The 20797-nt window shown below is 51.6% G+C and overlaps 1 protein-coding gene across 1 annotated transcript in view; it reads left to right on the plus strand.

The window, feature by feature from the left end:
- VNN3 (vanin 3) overlaps window positions 1-20797 on the plus strand; it is a 36868-nt gene that overhangs the window by 14083 nt on the left and 1988 nt on the right. The window contains exons 2-3 of the mRNA XM_029594410.1: window positions 10052-10422; window positions 12195-12365. Coding sequence (XP_029450270.1) covers window positions 10099-10422; window positions 12195-12365 — 495 coding nt within the window. The 5' untranslated portion in view covers window positions 10052-10098. The remainder of the gene's footprint in view (window positions 1-10051; window positions 10423-12194; window positions 12366-20797) is intronic.

Raw genomic sequence — 20797 nt, forward strand, 5'->3', positions numbered from 1 at the left:
GCTTCTCACATCCCAATCTTTGCCACAGGCTGATAGACTTGAAGCGGTGGTTGCCTATGGAGCTGATGCTTTTTATGATCTGTTAAGGGTTCTCGCTCGATCCATGGTGGCGGTGGTGTCTGCTCGCCGTCTTTTGTGGCTTCGCCACTGGGCGGCAGATGCTTCGTCCAAGACGCGCCTGAGTTCTCTTCCTTTCAAGGGCAGATGCCTGTTTGGGGAAGATTTGGATCAGATCAAATCTCTTAATGAGAATGCGGTGCACAAGCTACCAGAAGATCGTCCAAGTTCTTCTAGATCTTTTTATTCCTCCAGGAACAGGTACCGGAATCAACGGAGGTCGCGTCCTGCCAGACAGCAAATACCTCGAACGCCTTCTACACGATCACACACCTGGAACCGGTCCTTTCGTGGACGCCGCCACGGTAAGGATACTCAAGGGGCAGGTGTCTCCTCAAAAGCTTCACAATGATGCCAGAGGGTCCCACGAGGGGATCCCCCACCTGGGGGGTCGCCTTACTCTCTTCTACAAAGAGTGGGTCCAAATTACGTCGGATCAATGGGTGCTGGACATCTTAAGTCAAGGCTACATATTAGATTTTGTACACGAACCCCGAGACAGTTTTCTGTTTTCTCCTTGCGGTTCCCGCCTCAAACAATTAGCAGTTCGACAGACTCTCGATCGTCTGCTACAGCTGGGGGCGATAGTCCTGGTAGCGGCCTCCGAACTGGGAAGAGGACATTATTTGGTCTACTTTGTGGTTCCCAAAAAGGAGGGCACGTTTCGACCTATCCTGGATCTCAAGTCGGTCAACAAGTGTCTCAGAGTTCCTCGTTTTCGTATGGAAACGCTCTGGTCAGTGTTAGCAGCTGTGCATCCGGGAGAATTCTTGGCCTCGTTGGACCTTACAGAAGCATACCTTCACATCCCGATCCATCACCATCATCAGCGCTTCTTACGCTTCAAGATTTTGGGACAACATTTTCAGTTTCGTGCTCTTCCCTTTGGCCTGGCGACGGCTCCGCGAGTCTTCACCAAGATCATGGTGGTGGTAGCGGCGGTGCTCCGCAGGGAGGGTATCCTAGTACATCCCTATCTAGACGACTGGCTCATTCGAGCGAAGTCGAGGGCGCAGGGCTACCGTGCTGTCGACAGAGTGGTACAGCTTCTTCAATCTCTGGGATGGATCGTCAATTTCTCAAAGAGCAAACTGATACCGTCCCAATTGCTGGATTTTCTGGGAGCACACTTCGACACCAACCAGGCCAAGGTGTTTCTGCACCCGGACAGAGCTCGGGCTCTACGCGCTCAAGTAACCGGTTTTATGGCTCTCGTCACTCCCACGGCATGGGACTATCTTCAGGTACTGGGAACCATGGCTTCAACCATCGATTTGGTACCGTGGGCCTTCGCTCATCTCCGACCTCTCCAGAGGTCCCTACTTTCGCGATGGAACCCGGTGTCGAGAGATTTTCAGGCAGTGCTGCCCATTCTGAGTGTTGTCTTGAGCAGTCTACAGTGGTGGCTGGACCCTCAACGATTAGCTCAGGGAGTGTCTCTGCAGAACCCGAATTGGGTGGTCGTCACCACGGATGCCAGCCTCACCGGCTGGGGGCGGTTTGTCAAGACAGGTCTCTCCAAGGCCAATGGTCGGTAGATCAGTCCACTTGACCCATCAATCGGCTGGAGACCAGGGCAGTCCTTCTAGCGCTGCAGGGGTTCTACCCACTGGTACGCAGTCGAGCGGTTCGGATTCTCTCGGACAATGCGACCACCGTGGCGTATATCAATCGCCAAGGGGACACCAGAAGCCATCTAGTCTCCTTGGAGACCGACGACTTGATGGTGTGGGCAGAGCTACACTTGCAGCGTCTAGCGGCTTCGCACATAGCGGGCGTGGACAACGTGCAGGCAGATTTTCTCAGCCGGCAACACCTGAATCCAGGAGAGTGGGAACTCTCAGAAGATGCAATGCGGAGGATAATACAGCGTTGGGGGATACCCCATGTGGATCTAATGGCAACCGCGACAAATGCAAAGGCCGGCCGTTTCTTCAGCCGCAGGCGAGAGCACGGCGCGGAAGGAGTCGACACACTAGTTCCTCCCTGGCCTCTACAGTGTCTTCTGTATGTCTTTCCTCCATGGCCTCTAGTGGGCAAGGTCATCTGACGGATAGAGACGTATCAAGGTTCGGTGATCCTAGTTGCACCAGAGTGGCCTCGACGTCCATGGTTTGCAGATCTTCTCAATCTGGCAGTGGAAGGCCCGCTTCGACTCAGTCACCTATCACGTCTCCTTCGCCAAGGGCCAATATTTTTCAGAAGGCAGATCGCTTTTGTCTTGCGGCCTGGCTTTTGAGAGGCGCCAATTAAGAAGGCGCGGATATCCAGAGTCTGTTATATCGACGCTCCTGAAAGCTAGGAAGACTTCCACGTCCGTTACCTATGTCAGAGTATGGAAGGTTTTTGAGGAATGGTGTGAGTCAAAGACGATTCTGCCAACGCAGGCCTCAGTAGCGCATGTGCTTTCCTTCCTACAGGCGGGTCTGGATTTGGGCCTGGCCTATAATTCTCTTCGTTTTCAGGTAGCGGCTTTGGGAGCTTTCCTACGGAGTAATGACAGGGAGCTCCTGGCCTCACATCCGGATATTCTACGTTTTCTAAAGGGGGTAAAACACTTGAAACCTCCCATTAGACCACCTTGTCCTTCATGGAATCTCAATTTGGTACTCCGGGCTCTATGTGCACCGCCTTTTGAGCCTCTGAGTTCGGCCACACTCAAGGATGTCACCCTTAAGACCATTTTCCTGGTGGCGATCAGCTCAGCACGTCGGATCTCTTAACTACAAGCTCTATCATGTCGGGAGCCATACCTTCGTTTCACGCCAGGGGGAGTATCCCTGCGGACAGTTCCATCTTTTCTGCCAAAGGTGGTCTCGACTTTCCATCTCAACCAATCGATAGAGCTTCCGTCATTTGTATCCTCTGATTCTTCTGACCTGCGTCGGTTGGATGTCCGACGTTCTTTGATACATTATTTGGAGGTCACTAATGAATTTCGACTCTCCGATCATTTGTTTGTCCTTTGGTCGGGACCCAGGAAGGGTTGCATGGCATCCAATCAATTGCTCGCTGGCTGAAAGGAGCGATTATAGCCGCATACATCGGAGTGGGTAAGTCTCCACCTTTAGCTGTTAAGTCGCATTTTCTACGCGCTCAAGCGACGTTGTGGGCGGAAAGTTCTGCAGTTTCTTCTCAAGAAATTTGTAGGGCGGCCACATGGAAGTCTCTCTCCACACTTTCGCAAGACATTATCGTCTAGACATTCGCGCGCCGTCTCACGGTCAGCTTGGAGACAGGGTCATACGAGCAGGGCTGTCCGCGACCCACCCATGATGGGGAAGCTTTGGTACATCCCACCGTCTGGAATGATCCTGGTACGTACAGGGAAAAGAAAATTATTCCTTACCTGCTAATTTTCGTTCCTGTAGTACCATGGATCATTCCAGACCCCTCCCTGGTTTTGGGGGTTCTTTGTGGGCCATCCCTGCTTTCCTGTCTTCACAATATTTTCACTCTGTATCTCTAGTTATTGCGAGCTGTGTCTTTGAACACAGTGCTGTTTGCAAGTTCTCAGTTACAGTTTTTTGAGTACAAGTTACTTGCTGTCACTTACAGCTGTTTTTTTCTCTATATTTTTGAGATTAATTGATCCCTCTGGTTCTGTCTCTTCTCGTCTTGGCTTTGCTAGTCCAGTTACTGAGGACTGAGGCAAGGGAGGCGTGGCTATATAGGTCCTCCCCTGGGAATTTTTGGTTCTAACTCCATCTGCTGGACAGGGAACATAACCCACCGTCTGGAATGATCCATGGTACTACAGGAACGAAAATTAGCAGGTAAGGAATAATTTTCTTGTTTTAACTACTTTTTACCCAATCTGGAGACTTTTCACAATGGATCTATTGACTTTCTTCAAGAAGCAGTTCCTGGACATACCCAGATCATCCCAGACTAGTGGGTTTATACCTCCCTACCAGTAGATGGAGGCAGAGAACAAACCCTTGAGACACTGCTATATAACCAAGGCTGTCACCTGCAGTCCCTCAGTATTTCTCTGTCTCCAGCAGATGGTTGAGGTGCAAACCTGCAGTCCTGACTGACCTGGAAATTTGTGAAGTGGTGCAGCTCTCCAAAGTGTCAGGTTCCGATTGGCGGGCCATCCCTCGGGTCAAGCCGGGTGAACAGGGGGTTGGATACCCCGAAAACACTGTTTCCGGGGCCTCTGATAGCCAGGGGACTGGCTCACTCTCGGCGCCCTGAGGTCCCCTCCTGCCTGTGCTGGACTCCAGGGAAGTATCCCCGCTTGGGATTTTTGCTTCTCTTTGTGAGAAAAGCTAATTAAAAAAAATAAAAGCCTGCATTTGCTGCTGTGGAGAGTTTCCAGTCCAGTATAATCAGCCTGGGGGGCTGTACCAGGGGAGGCTGGCCTCCGGAACTGTTGGGGCCGGTAAGTGAGTGGGAGCAGTGTGGGCAGGTGCAGGAGCCTTCTCCCGATGGACTCGCGATGTCAGTGCTCTAGGCTCATGTTTCGCACACTGCCTGCTCGCCTCGGCCTTTCTCCCGCATTCCGACAGTTGCTCCGCGGCAGCGCTTCCGGGCAGCTCGCCATCATGTGGTGAGGCCCACTTCACGTATCAATTCCTCTGCTTTTCAGGGAGATTTAATTTCTGCCAGGATGACAGAAAAACTGCAAGCAGCAGCCTGCAAGGCCTGTGGGACCTTGTCCACCTGCCTGAGTTCCCTCTCCCTGGGCACAGGTTGTGCCTCGGGGGGGGGGGGGAGCTCTCGGCCAAGGGGCCATAGCTCAGGAGGGTCTCCCGATCGGGGGGGTCTGCAGCAGGGATCAAGGGGGGTGTTCTCCACCTGCTGCTCCCACAGGAGATCAGGGCAACACTGAATCCCCTCCTCCTTCCCCTGCGGAGCAGGGACGCAGTGAGGACCTAGAGGAGGGCGAGGAGTCTCCAGTAGCCCTGAGCGGGCCTTGGGGGGGGGTTTGGGAGGCTTTTCCCCGGAGTTTATTTTGCTGATGCACGATGCCTTCCTGGCTCGAAGGCAGGTGCTTAGAGATCCAGGGAGAGGGCCTCTGGGTCGTCCAAGAGACCAAGCTCGGGGTCTACGGACTCTCTGGGCCATATAGCCAAGCATTGTGGATCACAGGTCTCTTGTCTGAACCCTGTCCCCAGGGACCTGGATGACTGATGTGCCGCAGGAGGACCGGAAGGTAGACCCGGATGTTGATTTGAGTCCTGGTCCTGATGCCATCAAGGATGATCCAGATTCTTTGGATGCTTCCGGGGCAGATGGTGATGACCCTCATATAGTTTGCTTATTTAAAAGGGAGGAGTTGCGCCCTTTCATTCCCCAGGTCTTAGATGAGCTGGAGGGTCAAGGTGGATCCAGAGGAGTCAGATGGTGAGGGCGTCAACCCAGTTCTTGATGGTCTGCGGGGTCCTCCCAGTGCTTTTCCCATTCCTAAGAAGATTCCCCAGAAGTGGGCTTGAAGGTGGGGAGAGCGATGTCCAAGCTATATCCCTTGCTGGACGAGCATTTGGATTGTCTGAGACAGCCTCGAGTGGATGCAGACTACCATTCCGGTATTGCGGTCGGCCGTGTTGAAGGCTGTCCAAGATCGCAAGCTAGAAGGGCATTTGAAGCTCATGTTCGAGATGTCCGCCTTGGGCCTCCGGGAAGCCGTTTCTGCCAGCTTGATACTATGTGCCTGCTTATGTTGGATTCAGAAGCCGCAGGAGCAGACATCCTCAGGAGTGCTATCCCCCAGTTAGGCGGCGCACCTTGAAGCGGGAGTGGCAGCCACGAGTATGGTCTTGGTGGTTGCTGCGCGACGATTCCTGTGGCTGCGCAACTGGTTGGTGGACATGTTGTCCAAGACTCAGTTATGTAATCTGCCTTTTAAGGGGAAGATTTGTTTCAGAGAAGATCTGGATCAACTGATGAAGTCCCTGGGTGAAGCCAAGGGCCTTAGATTGCCAGAAGACAAATCCGCATTTTCGTGAGTTGAGAAGTTTTCGATCAGGCAGAAGGGCCTCTTCTTCAGGTTCCAAGCAGCCGTCGGGTTGTCAGCAGTTCTTTTGAGGCTCGGGCAGATCCGCCAGAGGTGGTACTGATCAGGGGGCTGGAGCTGGCAAGCCGTCCCAATGATGCCAGGCTAGTCCCCTCTTCTCTGATGGTGGTAGGGGCAGGCTGTCCCTTTTTTATGAGAAGTGTGTCAAAATCACCTGTGACCAATGGGTTCCAGAGGTAGTGAAAGATGGTTATGCCTTAGAATTTTCGCAGCCTCCCAAAGAAGCCTTCCTGGAGTCGCACTGTTCTTCCCGAAACAAACGGGAAGCGATAGAGGGGCCTCTTCGAAGGTTGATCAATCTGGACCCCTTAGTGCCGATGCCACCAAACAAACGGTGACAGGGAAGTTACTCCATTTATTTCATGGTTCCAAAAAAGGAGGACACCTTCCGCCCCATCTTGGATTTACAGAAGGTGAACTTGAGCCTACGAGTGCTGCGCTTCAGGATGGAGACACTTTGTACAGTGATTGCGGTGGTCCGCAAAGGCGAGGTCCTGGCATCCTTGGATCTGACCGAGGTCTATCTGTACATTCCCATTCAGAAAGACCATCAGAAGTTTTTGTGCTTCAAAGTGCTGGGCCAGCATTTTCAGTTTCGGGCTCCCCCTTTCGGCCTAGCTACGGCCCCTCATACATTCATGAAGGTGATAGTAGTCGTGGCTGCGGCCCTGAGCCAACCGTACTTGGACGGTTGGCTCATTCGTGCGAAGATGGAAGAGGACTGCGCTCGTTTGTTGCGGCAAGTGTATTGCGACCATTGCTGCCCGACGTCTCCACTCCGCCCACCTTACCGCATTGGCAACTCCCTCCGGGGTTGATGGAAGGCTGGCTGCCGCGGCGTCTTTCGGCCATCCTCGTCCGGTGTCCCCGGACTGGCTCGACGCTGCAATCTGCCATGTTGACCTGATGCCTAGGGGCGCGGCGCGGCCCCGCCTCAACTACCAGAAGTGGAGCGAACCTCAGGGGCGTCCCCCTGAGATGACGTCATCCGCTTCAGATATTTAAAGGTCTCTGAATTGCTAACAACTCGAGTTAGGAAGGAATGGCAACGGACTCGACTTTCCAAGCTACTCTGCCTCCTTGGACTTTCCAGGGGTACCCGCTCCTCGGGGGCCTTGTTCTCTCTTACTTTTTAGATTGCAGTCTGGAACCGGTACTCGCTCCTTGAGGGCCCTCGTTCCCAGTCTTCATCGGAATTCACTTCTGCCTGGAAGTCATCGCTGCCTACTACATCTGTGAGTTACCATCGCCCTCTCAGAGCTTTCCCTGGAACCAGGTACTCGCTCCTTGAGGGCCTACTTCATTCCAGCTACTGGGCTTCTATGAGACATTGTGTGAGTGTTACCATCAGGTTCTGTCCATGAACTCTGCATACCCTGCCTACTCACTATATTTCAGTTTCTCTACAGCTCAGCCTCCAGGGATCGCTGTTCCAGTATCTGAGGGACTACAGCCCAGCCGGGCATTCCAGCTCACTACTGCCACCTCTGGTGGTTCAGTATACTGCCTAATAAAAGAACTAGTGTGTGTCTGTCTCCTAACTCTGAGCCTGACTGGTGGTCCCTCTCGGGATCTTCCCCCGGGGGTATGGTCATCCGCCACGGCCCAAGGATCCACCCACAACTCTCCTAAATAATAACAGAGTGATGCAGACTCTGAGTGACTTGGGATGGGTGATCAACGTGGCGAAAAGCCACTTGGTTCCATCTCAGTCTCTCGAGTATCTAGGAGCCCGTTTCGACACCCTGAACGGCTGAGTGTTCTTGTCAGCAGACAGGGTATGAAAGGTATAGGAACAAGTTTCTTGTTTGCTGCGTCTACCAGTACCATGGGTCTGGGACCATCTGTGGGAACTGGGTTCCAAGGCATCGATGTTGGATCTGGTTCCGTGGGCCTTTCCTCATTTGTGGCCCCCGCAGAAGGCATTGTTATCCCGGTGGAAACCAGTGTCGGAGCAGTTTTTCTTCTGCTCGCCCTTTTGAAGGAGGCCAGAATCAACCTGGATTGGTGGCTGTGAAAGACCAATTTGGAGAGAGGAATGGGCCTCGAGATCCAGGATTGGGTGGTGGTGACCACAGATACCAGTCTCAAGGAATGGGGGGCAATGTGTTTGGGTCGTTCGGCTCAGGGCTTGTGGTCGTTGGCAGAGCAGACCTGGTCTAAACAATTCGAAACAAGAGCAGTTCGCAGAGCATTGGTCGTGTTTCTGCCCCTGGTCTGGAGTTGCACAATGTGGGTGCTGTCGGACAATGCATCAACAGTAGCTTACATCAACCACCAAGGAGGAACAAGGAGCCACACGGTGGCATGAGAAGCGCAGCTGCTCTTTGGGTGGAATGCCACCTAGAAGGAATAGCAGCCTCCCACATTGCAGGAGTTGATAATGTACAGGCAGATTTCTTGAGCCGTTAACAGCTGGATCCCAGGGAGTGGGAGTTGTCCTCGGAGGCATGGAGCCACATTTGTGCCAGATGGGGAACTCCTCAACTTGATCTCATGGCCACATGGGCCAATGCGAAGGCAAGGCAGTTTTTCAGTCGCAGAAGGGAGCTTGGTGCAGTGAGGCTGGATGCCCTAGTACAGCGGTTCCCAAACTGTGGGTCGTGACCCCAAATGGGGTCGCAGAATTCTAATTTGAGGTTGCGGCTGCCTTCTGATGTAAATAAAAAAAAAATCAACCTCCGATTTGAAAAAAAACCCAAAAAACATCTGCGTCAGCAACAAGCCTGCTCAATCTAAGCCATGTGCTGCAAGCTTGAACAGCTCCACCTAGAATGCTCTCACCTCTCGGCACTCCAACTTTTAGGATCAACTTTTGTCCTCCACAGCTCCTCTCTATCGCCGAAGCCCTGTTGTCCTTGTCATTCGATGACCTGCCAGGCCTACCGCTGCTGCTGCCTTCACCGAATCCCGTTGGGCTGCTTCCTCTCACAGCATATGAAACAGTGCGGGACCAGGCAGGTGGAGGGAGGAGGTTAAAAGTTGTTGTCTGCTGATTGTGCCCTTTCTGCTTTTCTGTGCACCCTCCGACTTAATATCATGGCAATATTAAGTCGGAGGTCCCGAAAGTTTAAAAAAGTAAAAAAAAAAAAATTAAAATGGGCCCGCAGCTGTCGGGTTGAAAACCAGACGCTCAATTTTGCCGGCATCCGGTTTCCGAGCCCGTGGCTGTCAGCGGGTTTGAGAACTGAAGCCGGAAAAATTGAGCATCGGCTGTCAAACCCGCTGACAGCTGCCGCTTCCGTCAAAAAAGAGGGGCTAGGGTCGCGCTAGTGTCCCTAGCGCCTCTTTTTACCACCGGGCCTAATTTAAATAAATTAAGATACTGTATTGCAATGCGTGCCCAGGAGAGTGTCCTGTGCGCAAGCCGGGAGAGCAGGCATTCGCCCGCTCTCCCACATTTTTACTGTATCTGCCCGTCTGTTAGCCTGCTGCCTACCCTGATCCTGGTACTTGCTGTGATGAGGTGTCCAGAAGTCTTACTGTCCCGGACCTTTCATCTCTGCTGACATTTTTTTACTTATTGCAAGGTGAAACAAATAGCAAAGGTATATAAATCAGTTCTAACCTTCCATAAATCATACATATATATTTTTAATATATATATGATTGCTTTATTTATTCCATCTATCTTCTTTTTGTGTCTTTAATTTCACCCAACTGACCCTATTGTGAGTAATCAAAAAGGGTTTCAGATGAAATGAGTTCTCATCAAATCTGGATCATTTCCATTTAGGCCAAGCAGAACATCACAAGTGAACCCTTTCAAAAGACAGTGTAAAATTATTTTATTTCTTTCCAATGCTTAAATCAAACCTGCTGCTTTTTGTTTTAGCAAATTCCATTATAACTTGCCTGTCAATTATTGTTACCATTGTTTTGAAAAATGATAATTTTTTATTGTTTTTGCAGGGAGTGGCATCTATGCACCAGATAAACCAAGAAAATATTATTACAATATGGAAAGTGAGGAGGGTAAGCTTCTTATCTCAGAGCTGAATGTTCACCCACAACACTCCGCCTCCTACGCTGTTGTGGATTGGAAATTGTACGCCAGTAGCATAAAAAATGTGTCATCTGCCACTAACGTGTCCAGTGTTTTCATTTACTTTGATGAATACATTTTCACGGAACTCACTGAAGATAAAGGAAATGCCACCATTTGCCAAGGAGACCTCTGCTGCCATTTGACTTACCGGATGGTGGAGAAGCGGAAAGATGAAGTATACGCACTGGGGGTATTTAATGGGCTCCATGTTGTGCAAGGACAATTTTATCTGCAGGTAGTGCTCTAATTTCTCTCTCTCTCTCTCTCTCTATATATATATATACATATATACTTGGTAGATAGTTCATAATAAATCTAAATCCATAATGACGTTCAATATTTAAGAAATGATGAGAATGGGGCCAGTCCAATGCTGCGAAGGCAATTGGCCTTAGTCCCTGTGGTAGAGGGAGTCATAGTCAGCGTGCGCCGTGACAATACCCAGTGGCCAGATTCAGGGTCTATAATTGCAGGGCTCCAAAAGGGCTGCTCCAGAAATGACTGGACCAAAGTAAGTTGGGATAGGATATATATTGGGGCGAGGGGGGGGGGGGGGTAATTCCCCATGAAATTGCCAATGAAGGCTCACGGCATCGGTTCCCAGCCCTGATTCAGACTGAGAGACTGAGCGAGAATCCCAAAGGAGCAGGAGAAAACTATTGGGTCCAAAAAAAAAAACAAAAATAGAAATGAGAAAGATGTTTTTGCTTAGAAAGGAAGCACAGGAGGAAGGGGGAAAAGCAGCTACAGGAAGCAAGAGTGCAGACTTACCATGCCCCTTACATGCCTGCCTGCAGCCACCAATGCTATGATCCCCCCCCCCCCCCCCCCCCCCCCCACACACACACAGTCGAAAATTTGTGACACTACGGGAGCTCACAAGTCACATTTTGTGAAGCATCACACCTTGTTGCACAAAGGGACAACAATGTTCAAAAAAAGGCTCCCTGGTCTAGGTGTAATGTTAAAATTGAAATAGTGTCAGTTCCAGCTGAGCCATGCTTGTGAGAAAAAAGGGGTGTTACCTTATGCTAATAAGCATGTGTATCACAAATTGCAATAACAGCTATACAACACACTCTTAGCACAAGTTGCACTATTAACCCAATTCAGAGAGAGAGAGAGAGAGAGAGAGAGAGAGAGAGACTTGCTATAGTGTCTCTTCCCTAGACAGGTATTTGTATCCCTATGAGAGGCTCACCTAGTAACTCGAGGTGGGGATTAGGTATGAGTGTAGAACAGTGGTCTCTTGTGAAGATTCAATGGCCTTCGGAGTGACGAAACTCACTCCAAGATGAGATTTGGGCAATGTTCTCCCAAACTAGCTTGTTGTTGCCCAGGTAGAGTGTCCATCAAGCTAGTTTGAGAGAACATTGCCCAAATCTCATCTTGGAAATGAAAGAGGTGTAGCTATTGGCCGCGTTAGGAGCCGCGCTAACAATGCGGCGGCACACGATAACTCTTTCCTACTTAACATATGCTCCGCCCCAACTCCGCCCCCTGACTACAAAATTAAAAATTTGCATTCGCAAATCTCGTTAACGGCTGTTAGCGCGATTTGCGGACTTATCTCCTGCGGTAACTCCTTGGAAAATGACCCCCATAGTTAGAGAAAGGGGAGTTGTGAGGGGGCCTAGAGAAGAAAAGAAGTAGAGATGGTGGAAATTGTTAAAATGGTGGCCAGTTAGGATGATAGTGGCTTCCTTGGCTTCAGATTGTTCATCATTTTGCTAAGCCGGGTGGGGCAGGAGGAACATTAGTGGTCAAGCTATGGATATAGTTGGAAGAAGAATATGCAGGATGGAGTAGCTGCTGAAGAATTAAACCCATGTTGCTTTGTTGGAATATTAGTACTGGTTGGAGCCTTTATCAACTAACCTTGGGGATTCATCTTTCTCCCTTAAAATACTGAAAACAACATATTTCTGTGGACAAAACGTCCAGATTTTCCAGTTGGCATGTGTCACTAACATTCTTTTGTAAACAGTATATATTTGTTATATGTAGATCTGCACATTGCTGAAATGCAAAACCGCAAACATGACAACATGTGGAAAGCCAGTAGAAACTAGTTCAACCCTGTTTGAAGAGTTTTCCCTCAGTGGAACATTTGGCACTAATTATGTTTTCCCAGAAGTCTTGTTCAGTGGGGTTCATCTGGCACCTGAAACCTTCAAGGTAGGTGACTGTTTCTGATTTTTTCACACCAAAATCTGAGCTACTAGTTAAATAAGATTAATGCCCCTTATGCCCGATTAACTTGCAAGAGAGTACCTGGGTCACGACCTGGCAGGAGCCTCCCCTCGGACACGTTCCATTGGTCTTTGAGTGCTTGGCACTTGGTGCCTCCACCTGAAGTAGAAGGTATTAATGAGTGGGATTTCCCTTCTTTCACCCAAAAAGTAGATGAAACTGTAAACAGGGCTGACAGTATTTACAAGTAGGTACAATTTTTATTAGATTACACAACTTTTCTACAAATTATCATCAGTATATTTAGCTACCTGGAGGTATTAGTCCCCACAAAGTATTACCACATAGAAAAGAAAGAAACTCTTGCATTCCCTTTGATCCATTATAGTTGCCTTCCCCTTTTTTCCCTTCCCAATATACCCCAAGTCTCATTCTTATGTAAGCATGCAACTGGGGTGGTGGGAACTGCCAGTCATAAGGGTGGGGAGGAGAGATCTGTTGCTTCCAGACTGCTGCTGACATCTCTTCTGCTCTTCTGTTGGGCCATGCCCTCCTGGGGGGATCAAACTCTGCCTCTTGGTCTGCTACTGAGTCCACACTGTTGGGGGAAGGAGAAACAAACTCCTCCTTGGGGACCAATCACTGCCTCTTAATCAGCTGCTGGGTCAGAGCCTTTGTGGAGAACGAAATTCTGCCTCCTGATCCACTGCTGGGTCCCTACCCTCTGGGGGGGGGGGGGGGGGGCAACAGCTGCCTCCCAATCAGCCACTGGATCTAGCTTCTGAACAGAGGCTCCACCTCTGTACTGCAAAAGTCCCTCTTCCTCAGTGGGAAGAATTTCCATTGCTAGGGTTTACAGCTCTGCCAAACGTATTGCCTGTTTCTCAGTGATTCACCTAAATCCATGGCCTGCTAACCAGCTTTTACCCAGCTAGGAAGAACCCCTTCTTTTTTATCCACATGGCCAAGACAGGACCAAGATAGAATACAAACTCTCCTGTTCTGCTTCTTTCCTGCTCTGACAATCAAATGCTTAAGAGTTTTGACCACCTCTTCTCATTTGGGGTGAGGATTTGTCTGGTCAGTATAAATGTCTTTTGATACATTCCCAAGACAAATTCTTCTTTTTATCAACTTTGCTATTCTTTGTTTGTGAAATAACATTTTGATTGTAATTTAGCAGTAAGGCTCAGGAGGTTATTCATTTGCAAATCCCCAATCTGAAACTCTTGATCTATTATACCTTTACAGGAGAGATCTGATCACCTTTTCAATCCTGTTGTGACTTTTCCAGGCTGACAGCTCATATTAATTATACTGCCTCTTCCTGTTGCAGTTCATTTCAATGGCAGCATGCTGTCTCCCCTCCCTCACCCTGCCCCAGCCCAGGACAGGGGGGGTTCACTAGTATAATCCAAACATACCTTAATGGTTCATTATACTCATATTCAGTATAAAGCATTCCATGCAGTTATGTCCCAAGACCTATCATTTAGAAAATTAAGGGTTGTCTAATTTGCCTTCAGCTGTCTGCTATAAATAAGGAGCTAATGCACCCAAAACAGACATTATACAAGATTCAAATAACCTCCTCTTCCTTGTGGCATCAAGAATATCTCTCCCAAATCTCACAGAGGATTCAGAAATCCAGGTATAAATAGTTTACAGTGGGCTCTGCTGGAACAAGACCTATGAATCTGAGACACCTAGTTTCCCCATCTTGAAGCATCATGAGTATCTGCCCCCACTCCCACAGAGAAGTCAGATATCTGGGATTCAGAATCCCAGAAATAATTGGATTACAGTGGACTCTGGTAGAATAAGGCTTGTGATGAAGAGACACCCACTCTCCTCACTGTTACCCTTACATAATGCATTTTCTGCATTGGAAAATGAAGAAGCCCAAGCAACAGAATATAAAGTGATGTCTGAAAGGGAAATAGTCACCCCATGCACCCAGAAACCTTTCAACATGATCAAATGTCATAAAAGAAAGCTTCTTCTGCTGGGAGATTCAGTCATCAAAGGAACCAGTTTGGAACTCATTTTGATGGGCACACAACAGTTAAATGCCATCCAGGATCCTTAGCTAATAGAAACCAGGTAGTCAAATGAATTACAGAAGAAAGTAAGAACTCTGATATTAGTGTTATCACCCATCTGGGGACCAATAACCTAGCTAGAAATGGTATCCACAAAGTACAGAAAGATTCCCAAAATCTAGGGAAAAAGATTAGACGCATGGCAAAGACTATTGCCTTTTCAGAAGTATTACCTGTTCCTGGAAAGAGAAAGGAAAGGTTATGCCATACAGATAATTTTAATGGCTGGCTCAAAATCTGGTGTAAAGAAAGTGGTTTTGGATACATTGGAGGCTGGGGCCATATATGGAGCAATAAAAGATTATATGGTAAGGATGGCCTATATTTGTCTATAGCAGGAAAGAGGATGCTAAGTCCATTAACTGCTATTAATCGAGTTTACTTAGGGAATAGCCACTGCTATTAATTGCATCAGTAGCATGGGATCTTCTTGGTGTTTGGGTAATTGCCAGGTTCTTGTGGTCTGGTTTATCCTCTGTTGGAAACAGGATGCTGGGCTTGATGGACCCTTGGTCTGACCCAGCATGGCAATTTCTTATGTTCTTATGTTCTAATAAGCCCTTTACTTATTTTTTTTTTAAGTGCTGCTTAACCGGATATCTTTTGAAGCTATCTGGTTAAGTAGCAAGTTATCTGGCCAAACTAGGCCCACTAACTACAAAATCTAACAGGTTATACTCAAACATAGCCAGATAACCTTAGGCAGGTATATTCAGTGAGACGTTTATCCCACTACTAACTAGCTGGATAACTTATCCACTCACTGGCTTACTGAATATTACTCCCTAAGATTCTAGTTGATATAGCTGGAAAAATCTCATTCCCTGTACGTACCAGGATCAGTCCAGGACACCTGGGTTGTGACTCCGCACCAGTAGATGGAGACAGACTAAAACTTGTGGGCGGAGCCATATATGCCCCTGTGCCAGTCACAGCCCCTCAGTCTTACTCTGTCTCCAGTAGATGGTGCAGGTCCGGTCACAGCTCCTCCCTGCCCTGATTCTGGTACTCCGTCAGGGTTGGTTTTTCTTTCCTTTGGGTTAGGCCAGGTTAGGCTTTTGGTGTTGTAATTGGAATTTTTTGCCAAATTGTCACTGACGTCCGTTTGCCCTGCCTCCCAGGGGGGTTGAGAGGTCCTGAGGGGACTACCCCCCCCCCGGTTGAGGCCACTGCTAGGGTCGAGGACCCGGTTTGCCATTTAGCAGTGTCAGGGGTGACACCGGGGAGCCCGGTTCACTCACCCCTGCTGGACTAGGGCTCCAGGACCGCGGACAGCGACAGGCCTTGTTTTTTGTAAAAAAAAAAAAAAAAAAAAAAAAGTTTGTCTGTTTTTTTCCGGCTCTCTGTTCCTTGTTTCGCCGCCCTCGGGGGGGGCGCCGCTGACAGGGGGGAAGCTGCTCCTTGCGTCGCCGCTCTCGGGGGGGGGCGCCGCTGACAGGGGGGAGGCCGTTCGCGCGACTTTGCTTTCTTCAATTTGATTTCTGTTGCGGCCCTCTTCGCGCCGTTTTCGCTGGCATGCCTCGTGGCTCCGCTTGCCGAGCCTGCGGCTCGGCGCGCACGCGTCTCTCTCGCGACGGTCTTTGCGCTTCCTGCATCCCGGGCGATGAAGGGTCGTCCGGGACGTCTCGAGGGGCTCGTGTGCGGCGCGCGCGACCACCGCCGAGCGGGGGGGGAGCGTTGGAGAAGCCCCAGGATTTGTTCCCGCTCAGCGCGGGAGTGGCGGCCATTTTAGCCACGGGCCGCGAAATGGCGCGGGAAGCGGCAGGGCCTGCGGCCTTGCCTCCGGCGCTGTCTCCTCAGCGGAACCCGGCCGGGGGGGGGTCCCTCGGGGGACCCGGGGTCCCCGGGGAGCCCAGCGGAGGCTGATTCGGGTTCCAGCTCCTTTTCAGAGGACTTTGCGCTTTTGCTGCGCAAAGTCCTGAAATGCAGGAAAAGTAAGGGCAAGCGCGGCCGGAGGGAGTCCCGCAGGGCTCCGCCGCTGAAGAAGGCCAACAGTGGGGCCCCGAGTGCTTCCAGGGGGAAACGTCCTCCGCGTGGCGTCCCACAGGAGGCGGACCTGGATTCCTCCACGGGGGCAGACACTGATGCCTCTGAAGAGCCACAAAAAGGGACCGATGACGTGGCAGGGGACGGATCCGCTCCAGCTGCAGCAGGAAAGGCGTCACAGGCAGCGGAGGGCGACGATCCCAAGGTGGTACGACTATTCCGTAGGGAAGAATTGCCACCTCTAATTCCAGCCATTCTCCAGGAACTGGGAATAGACCCCCCTCCTCCGGCGGTGGGTTCGGCAAGAAGCGAACATGGATCCGGTCCTGTTGGGCCTCACGGGTCCGGCAGTGGCTTTTCCGTTCCATTTTTCTTCGACGGACATCATGTTCCGGGAATGGGACACTCCGGAGTTAGGTTTGAAGGTCAGCAAGGCCATGGACAAGCTTTACCCTCTCCCGGAGGATGCGCTGGACCTTCTCAAGTTCCCCAAGGTGGATTCAGCGGTTTCGGCGGTAACCAAGAGATCTACTATTCCAGTTACGGGAGCGACAGCCCTTCGGGATCTTCAGGACAGGAAGCTGGAAGTACAGCTCAAGAAGATTTTTGAGGTTTCAGCGCTAGGAATTCGGGGCCGCCATGTGTACGAATTTCGCTTTGAGAGCTAGCTTGCGCTGGGCTCAAGTCCTCCAAGCCAATGCGGATCTTTCGGCAGAGGAGGCAGCACAAGCGGATAAGTTGGAAGCGGCAATAGCATATGGTGCAGATGCACTCCACGATCTACTGCGCACTTCGTCTAGATCCCTGGTGGCGGCTGTCTCGGCGCGCCGCCTCCTGTGGCTCCGCAACTGGGCGGCGGATGGCTCTTCTAAGGCTCACCTCGGGGCGCTGCCTTTCAAGGGTAAGTTACTGTTTGGCAAGGAATTAGATGATTTAATGGCTTCCCTGGGGGAAAATAGGGCTTTCAGGTTGCCTGAAGATAGATCCAGGTCGCGGTCTTCCTTTGCATCCAGGTCCCGTTTTCGTGGGCCCAGGAAGGCGCGCCCTCAAAGGTCGTCGGGGCAATCGTACAGGTCTTCCTCCTCTCGTACCCCACAGTGGCGGCAGCAGCAGCAGTCTTTTCACCAGCAGTCCTTTCGTGGGAGGCGCTATGGTAGACCAGGGGGTGCCCTGGCCATCATGGCGCCCAAATCTTCACAATGAAAGGAGGTCGGCCCTTCTCCCGCCGCAGCCTCAGCACGCCGTTCCCAACGTCGGGGCGCGGTTGCTGTCGTTCTACGAGAGATGGGCCGGAATAACGTCGGACCAGTGGGTCCTCACCGTGATAAGACACGGCTACGCGTTAGATTTTGCTCGCACTCCAGTGGACAAGTTCCTTGTGTCACCCTGCAAGGCTCCCGAGAAGAAGGCGGCGGTGCTAGACACCATCCGCCGCCTAGAGGACTTGGGAGCCATCTCCCCCGTTCCGGTCGGCCAGCACGGCGAAGGCCGTTACTCCATTTACTTCATCGTACCAAAGAAGGACGGCACGTTCCGACCAATTCTGGATCTCAAAGGGGTGAACCGATGCCTTCGCGTTCCTCGCTTCAAAATGGAGACGATCCGGTCAGTCATCGCCGCGGTCCGGCCAGGCGAGTTCCTGGCCTCCCTGGACCTCACGGAGGCGTATCTTCACATAGGCATTCAGCCGTCGTTCCAACGCTTCCTCAGATTCTGCATTCTGGGCCGGCATTACCAGTTTCGGGCGCTCCCGTTTGGGCTCGCAACGGCCCCTCGTACATTCACGAAGGTGATGGTCGTGGTGGCGGCGCAACTGCGCCGAGAAGGTCTTCTGGTCCATCCTTATCTGGACGATTGGTTGATTCGGGCGAAGTCCGAGGATCAGTGTCGGATGGCGGTGGCCAGGGTCCTCCATCTGTTGCAGTCCCTGGGATGGGTGGTCAACTTCAGCAAGAGTCATCTGACACCCACACAGTCCTTGGAATATCTGGGAGCTCTTTTCGACACGAAGCAGGGCAAGGTGTTTCTGTCGCTCGAAAGGAGGGGCAAACTGCTAACTCAGGTGCACCGCTTGTTGTCTCTTCGCCAGCCGCGGGTCTGCGACTACCTTACGGTCCTGGGGTCTATGGCTTCCACGCTGGCGCTGGTTCCCTGGCGTTCGCTCATCTGCGACCCTTACAGTCATCCTTGCTTTCCCGTTGGAAGCCGGTCTCGGAGGACTTCCATTTACCGCTTCCTCTACTGGGACACGCGAGGTCCAGCCTGCGGTGGTGGCTGGATCCAAGTCACCTTTCCGCCGGAGTCTCTCTCCTGGTGCCCAGTTGGACAGTGGTGACCACGGATGCCAGCCTCTCCGGTTGGGGAGCGGTCTGCCTAGGGAGCTCAGTTCAAGGCCTGTGGTCAGTGTCGCAAGCCCAGTGGTCTATCAATCGCCTAGAGACCAGGGCGGTCCGTCTGGCTCTGCAGGCTTTTCTACCATTGCTGCGGGGAAAGGCAGTCCGAGTGTTGTCGGACAATGCGACCACCGTGGCATACATCAACCGGCAGGGGGGGACACGGAGCCCCCAGGTGGCAGAAGAAGCTCAGCGCTTGATGGCCTGGTCGGAGCTACATCTCAGCAACCTCGCAGCGTCTCACATAGCGGGAGTCGACAACGTGCAGGCGGACTATCTCAGCCGTCATCGTCTGGATCCCGGAGAGTGGGAGCTGGGGGACGAAGCATTTCTTCTCATTTGCGAAACGTGGGGGGTGCCCCACATGGATCTGATGGCCACGTGGCACAACGCGAAGGCCCCGCGATTTTACAGTCGACGTCGAGAGCGGGGGGCAGAAGGCGTCGATGCGTTGGTGCTTCCCTGGCCTACGGATGTGCTGCTTTACGTGTTTCCCCCGTGGCCGATGATCGGCAAGATTCTACGGCGCATAGAGTTGCATCCGGCCAACGTGATCTTGGTGGCACCGGAGTGGCCTCGCCGGCCGTGGTTCGCAGACCTCATACAACTGGCAGTAGCGGCACCCCTTCGGTTCCAGGGAATGGCGGCCCTACTCCATCAGGGCCCCGTCTGTTTGGAGGATCCGGATCACTTCTGTCTCGCGGCATGGCTTTTGAGAGGAATCGTCTGAAGAGAAAAGGTTATTCAGATGCGGTGGTGGCCACGCTGCTGCGTTCCAGGAAGCAGTCGACGTCTTTGGCTTATGTCCGTGTCTGGGTAGTCTTTGAGGACTGGTGCGTGCAGCGCGGGGTGGTCCCCACTTCGGCTTCCGTCTCTGATGTTCTGGCGTTCCTCCAGGCGGGTCTGGCCAAAGGTCTGGCGTGCAGTTCCCTACGGGTCCAAGTGGCGGCGCTTGGGTGTTTGCGAGGTAAGTCTCTGGCGCTTCACCCGGATATTGCTCGTTTCCTTCGGGGTGCTAAGCACCTTCGCCCCCCGTTACGTCTTCCTTGTCCGGCTTGGAACCTCAATTGGGTTCTTTCCGCTCTATGCACGGCGCCGTTTGAGCCCTTGAAACGCGCAACTCTTAAGGATCTCACTTTAAAGACGGCATTCTTGGTGGCGATTGCCTCGGCACGGCGGGTTTCCGAGTTACAGGCCCTGTCTTGTAGGGAACCTTTCTTGCGTATCTCCGATTCGGGGGTTTCCTTACGGACGGTTCCTTCCTTTCTTCCGAAAGTGGTCTCGTCGTTTCATGTGAATCAATCGGTGGAGTTGCCCGCTTTTGCGTGCGGAGGCTCCTCTGTTACAGAGGAGAGGGAGTTACGGAAGCTTGACGTGCGGAGATCCCTTCTCCGATATCTGGAGGTCACTAATCCGTTTCGGGTCACAGATCATCTGTTTGTCCTCTTCTCTGGTCCAAAGAAAGGAGCTGCAGCGTCCCGCACAACGATCGCTCGTTGGCTCAAGGAGGCCATTGGTTCAGCGTACTTGGTGAGGGGAAAACCTCTTCCTGTGGGGCTGCGGGCTCACTCGACTCGATCTCAAGCAGCGTCCTGGGCGGAAGCCTCTCAGGTGTCGCCTCAAGAGATTTGTAGGGCGGCCACCTGGAAGTCGTTGCATACTTTTATCCGGCATTACCGGCTGGATGTCCGGGCTACCGATTCCGGGGGTTTTGGAGAGAGGGTTCTCCGAGCGGGACTCTCTGCTTCCCACCCTCAGTAGGTTGCTCTGGTACATCCCAGGTGTCCTGGACTGATCCTGGTACGTACAGGGAAAGGAAAATTAGTTTCTTACCTGATAATTTTCGTTCCTGTAGTACCAAGGATCAGTCCAGGATCCCGCCCGCAGTGCTGCGCTGAAGTAACGGAGAGTCTGCTCTGTGTTTTTGATTTGCTCT

This window comes from Rhinatrema bivittatum, chromosome 3 (assembly GCF_901001135.1).
Source record: "Rhinatrema bivittatum chromosome 3, aRhiBiv1.1, whole genome shotgun sequence".
In the NCBI taxonomy this organism is placed as follows: Eukaryota; Metazoa; Chordata; class Amphibia; order Gymnophiona; family Rhinatrematidae; genus Rhinatrema; species Rhinatrema bivittatum.